General features: G+C 33.9%; 1 protein-coding gene across 1 annotated transcript; it reads right to left on the bottom strand.

The window, feature by feature from the left end:
* Window positions 1–2,535: 2,535 nt before the first annotated feature.
* On the bottom strand, window positions 2,536–3,788 carry LOC126881850 (programmed cell death protein 2). Its single transcript, XM_050646469.1, has one exon. The coding sequence runs from the start codon at window positions 3,640–3,642 to the stop codon at window positions 2,596–2,598; it is 1,047 nt and encodes a 348-aa protein (XP_050502426.1). The 5' UTR covers window positions 3,643–3,788; the 3' UTR covers window positions 2,536–2,595.
* Between the last annotated feature and the right edge of the window lie 1,886 nt (window positions 3,789–5,674).

Here is a 5,674-nt window from a genome sequence, read left to right as displayed (position 1 = left end):
ATATATATACCCACAAAAAATATGCCGTTTTGTACCTACCAAGTCCTATAGCTGGCTTATGGGTGGTCAAAAGTAACAAACTACACTGGTTCTAAATCGGCCCTGACCCCCTCTTTAAACACAGAGAAAAATATCAAATCGGTTTAACTTTCAAACACACATACATACATATCCACAAATATTTTCCCTTTTTTAAATAAAAATTGAGTCACATTTCTAAGCTCTATAACTTTTGAATGGTATAACCGATTTTCAAAATTAGACATGCGTTGGAAAGGTAATGATCAGTTCTATTAGAAGCCGTAAAGGTTGGACAAATTTTTAAACTTTTTGGGAGTTTTGGTGACGAGAACGAAAAAGAGGCCCTAAATAGGAAGGGCCGTAAAATCTACATCCTTGGACCAAAATCGATGGTTGACATATAAATGGGTGAGTCTTTTCTGAACTTTAAGATGGGAGTTGGCCCAATTTTCAATTCAGTCAGATTTAGAAAATCGAAAATTTTGTGTATATAGTGTCGCATGTAGGGTGGTGTGGGTGTGCGCCACTGGCGAGAACTGCTGTTCTCTGGTAATGTTCAAAATTAGACATGCGTTGGAAAGGTAATGATCAGTACTGTTAGAAGCCGCAAAAGTCGGACTTAAATTTTCGAAGTTTTTGGGAGTTTTGGGGACCAGAACGAAAAACAGACCCTAAATAGGAAGGGCCGTAAAATCGACACCCTTGGACCAAAATGGATGGTTGACATATGAATGGGTGAGTCTTTTTCTGAACTTAAAGATGGGAGTTAACAAAATTTTCAATTCAGTCAGATTTAGAAAATTGAAAATTTCGTATATATAATAGTGTCGCGTGTAGGGGGTGTATTTCTGCGCCACTGGCGAGAACTGCCGTTATCTGGTAATCTTTCCGATATAAAACTAACAGCTTCGATAACTAATAAATCGAAAACTGTTTTTATCAAAAAAATGTATAATGAACATTTTTTGCTTATAATTAATATTTTTACCAGTATTTGCGGTCAAAATATAAAAAAAAAAATTCCACCCTCGAGATGAGGTGGCAACCACCCCATGGTAAAAGCGTCTTTTTTCATCATATAGATTTTGATCCTTGGACTATCCACTACTTATTGTCAAATTTTTAAGCAAATCGATCCATTCTGTAAAAATTGCGAAGTGAAAAATTTCAGTTCCTGGACTAATTATACTTTTGGAGCTCTATAACTTCTGAACGACTTACCTGATGTTGATCACTAAACATGAATTTGAAACGTATTGACAAGTAGTATCTGATGCATCTAAGATCGAGTATGATAACTGAACGTATTACAGGAATTATTGAGCTTGAAAAACCGTTTTTTACCATAAGAAATAGATTTGATCATACTTATGAAGCCTATAACTTAAAAATTAGAATTTTCCCAGATATACGGTATACACCGTTAGACACGTCCTGAGTCCTTCTACAAACGCTCAGTTATTGGCGAAATTCGTAGGTTGAAAGTTTGAGTAATTGTCGAAAAACCAAAATTTTCAAAGTTTAATTTTTCAGTTTTTTGGCTATGGTGAGCACTGCGTATGTCTCAGCTTGATCGCTTAGGCGCCATTTGAAAGCTTAACTCAACCCTATTGATTTGGTGTATTGGCGGTTTTCCTGTCTTTCCTTGAACCTAAGATATATACGCCCAAAAAATATGCTATTTTGTATTTACCTAGTCCTCTAACTAACTTACTGGTAGTCAGAAGTCAAAAATTAGACCGGTTCTGAATCGGCCCTCACACCCTCTTGAAACACAGAAACAAAAATTCAGATCGGTTTAACTTTTCCACACACATACATACATACATACATATCCACAAACATTTTCCATTTTTTAAATAAAAATTGAGTCATATTTCTGAGCTCGATAACTTTTGAATGGTAAAACCGATTTTCAAAATTAAACATGCGTTGGAAAGGTAATGATCTATGCTATCAGAAGCCGCAAAGGTCGGGCTTAAATTTTTGGGAGTTTTGGGGACGAGAACGAAAAACCGGCTTTAAATGGGAAGGGCCGTAAAATCCACACCCTTGGACCAAAATGGAGAAGTAACATATAGATGGACGAGTCTTTTCCTAAACTTTAAGATGGGATTTGGCCCAATTTTCAATTCAGTCAGGTTTAGAAAATCGCAAATTTCGTGTATATATAGTGTCGCTTGTAGGGGTGTTGTGCGCCACTGGTGAGAACTGCCGTTCTCTGTGGACTGTTATCATAATATTGTGCCTTCGTTTTGATAGTGGAGTAGTAGTGTGTCACTATCACAAGGTTGCAGAACTTTCGAAAAAAAAAATATTAATGACGTGCTGATGTAACCCTTCCACTGCGCATCGTATGAATGTGTGCCAGGCTGACACATGCACATTCTTACTTTCATTGCCAGTAGGAACTGAGGGTCTGGGCAATGTATTCCAGCAAAATGTAGCAGTGAAAGGGTTAAGAACAAACCTTTGAACTTTGAACAAATCTATATAAAATACTAAACCATACACTATTTAATAAAATTTTACTTTAATTGTTATATGTCATAATATTAACATAATTATGTGTGCTTAACTTGTTATTGCAACATCTTGTTTGAACACAAACTCTTCATGATAACTGTCACCTAGAGAACAACTATTTTCACATGTGTAAATGGCTAAAACACCCCAATCTAAAACATTTTCTTTTAATTGAGACAACATCTGCGGCATAATTTGGAACTCAAATTGTCTTTTGCCCTTACAAAGTTCACAATCTGGTATATTTTCTGGAACAGGTTCTATGGAAATCCACAATGGATGACCACCTCTCCGATATCTTATCACCTGATCAGGATTATGTTTCACCCTTTTTTGGAACTTGGAAAATACCTTATCACTATCAGTAACTGCATGTGATTCTAAATCTTCCTCAGGCACATCAGCCATTGAGCCTATCTTTCCTTGTATCTCTAACTTCTTAAATTTCTCCAATTCTTCTTCTTCTGTAAAACATGTAGTATCTATCTCTTCAGGTTCGATCACAATTTCCCATTGTTGAAATAACATCTTTGATTGTCTCCAACTATTACTATTAGGAAGATTTTCACTACTGTCATTACATTCAGTTTTATGACCTTCTTTCCAATCTAATATTTGATGATGTCTGCTGCAGTAGTGAACCTTCTTACACTTACTACATTGTTTCTCAGCTAGGCAACCACATAAATTACATAATGTAAGCCAAGTGTCTAATGAGAAACTTGGTTCCGGATTCTCATCTGGTGGATCATAGGGATAAAATTTATTACCTCTCGTCAAATTACTTCGAAACACTTTTATATTATCACTATTGTTTCTTTGACAACATTCAACGTTTCTACAGATAAATACGAATATTGCTCTGTGAAAATTATTGAGGAAGTTGTTATGCTCTTCTTCATAGGGAGCATAAACTTGGCACAAAAATATTAACGGTTCTTGGCATTTCTTACACTGAAGATGTTCACTTGATGGTAGTTTCTGCAGATTCAACCACGCTGGTTTTCCTCCAACTTTGCTAGGAAACAAACGACTTTCTACTTGCCATGGTTGACAATTTTCAAGAAAACCAAGCTCTACGTCTTGTTCAACCATTTTAAAAAGTATATATGTATACAAAACCACAGAATATGGAGTCTATATGGTAACAAAACTTATTAAAATGTGAAATGAATATTTTTTACATCCTTAGTTAAATGCACAGTACATGACAGAACTGTCATGTACTGTGGTTAAATGTATTAAATATTCTGAGGTTATGGCATGACAGATATGACCAATGACAATGACATTCTACAACGTGTGACGTGTGTATAAAAAAAGAAGATATGTGACCCTAAATCAAATTTCGACACTAAACAAGTCGCTTTCAATATGGCGACGGTTGAAATGCGATTGTGCGAGCCTTGTGGATTTTAGTTGAACTAACGAAGTGACGTCATGAAATAGCGACTATCGAAATTAATAGCGACTTTAAACAGGGTGTTGATATTATAATTTCGACTGTCGAAATTATTTGACACGGAGATGAATGATTGGCCAAAAGCGAGGTTAGGTTTAGTTTAGATGTGTTTTGTTTATTTCTTGCAAGGAAAACTAAAGCAAAAGGTATTATAATATAGCTGGGTTTAATTGAAATTTGCTTGTTTTGAGGAATTAGATAGAATAGTATTAAATTAGAAATATAATAATTGAGAATGTCCACAACATGAATCATCAACTCAATGAAAGATGTAAGGTAATAATCTGGGAAAATTAGTAAAAAACAAGAAAAATTAATTACCAGCTATTTTATTGCTGGACATGCTGAAATCAAATCCTAAGACTTCCTATATTAGTAATATAGCTGTGCAAAGTCCACAGAAAGTGTGCTATTTTGTTTATAAACAAATTAGCACTCCGAAATCTTTTTTTATTATTGCTCTATAACTCCGAAAATTTTAACTTTAAACCAAAACACTCACATAAAAATTGACAGTAATTCTGCACATTGATAATTTATTCCAATTTCCTTCGACGGAAATTTTCCTCGGAAAATTCGGGTTTTCCAAACAAAATCATTAATTTTCAACTAAAATTTGAGGGAAGTAATTATTTATCAATAATTAAATAATTTGGTGACAGTGACATAAATCTTTTTTGTTATAAGTGTCTTGAAGATATGAAAATTTGTATGTACAAAGAGGACCGGAATTAAAAGGTATCTAATGGTTCAAAGATTAAAATCCTGTTGTTTATAACTCTGTCGCAAATGCCGGTCAAATTTGACCGGTTATACCTGGAATCACTCCTCGCAATTCAATTTGTTTTTCTTCGAAAAGGACACAGAAGCCGTGCCCTTTTCAACAGCGTTAACTTAATTTAATTAAATCTAATATTTTCTGAGGGGTTCTATTTGTTTATAAGCCAAAAAATTGTTTCTTTATAACATTCCTGAGACCGCTCAAATGGTCCAATTTCAATCCTGTAAGGAACGTTGAATAGGTATAGTGCTTTTTTATACGAAAATCATAGTTATTCTGGTGTATCATAATCTTTCTGGTTATTATTTCGACCGAAATTTTTTAATTAACATTTTAATTATTGCTAAACTATTGGTTAGATTGTCGCCGGCTCCTGATATACAGAGAGGGGCTAAATTATGGAATAAATTCATTTTCTCTAAAATGGACGATTTTAGAGAAAAATCCCGAAACAGGTCGATTTTTATTTTTAAATTAAATTTCTTGGCATATATTTCAAACTAGTGACGTCATCCATCCGAGCGTGATGACGTAATCGATTATTTTTTTAAATAGGAATAGGGGTTCGTGTTGTAGCTCATTTACAAAGGCGTTCAATTCTCTATTCAGTATTATAAACATTAATATCATTATTTATACAGGGAGGCCAAAAAAATTTTTGAATTAAATTAATTGACGCAAGAAGAAGAATGCATGTAATTTATTTAACTCAAAATACATTCTATTGCTGTCAGAAAATAGAAAAAAATGTTTATTTTGCAAATAAACATTGCTTTTAGCTTAAATTAAATGTTCAAACTGCCAATAGGTAGGAGGGAGGCTGTTTGTGATTTAATTTAAACGAAAAGAAATGCTTATTTGTCAAATAAACCTTTTCTTCTATT

This window comes from Diabrotica virgifera, chromosome 3, assembly GCF_917563875.1.
Source record: "Diabrotica virgifera virgifera chromosome 3, PGI_DIABVI_V3a".
Lineage (NCBI taxonomy): Eukaryota > Metazoa > Arthropoda > Insecta > Coleoptera > Chrysomelidae > Diabrotica > Diabrotica virgifera.
This window is presented reverse-complemented; position numbering and strand designations above follow the sequence as displayed.

Coding starts and splice junctions, on each gene's coding strand:
- LOC126881850 (XM_050646469.1), bottom strand. CDS start 3,642: ATGGTTGAACAAGACGTAGAGCTTGGTTTTCTTGAAAATTGTCAACCA.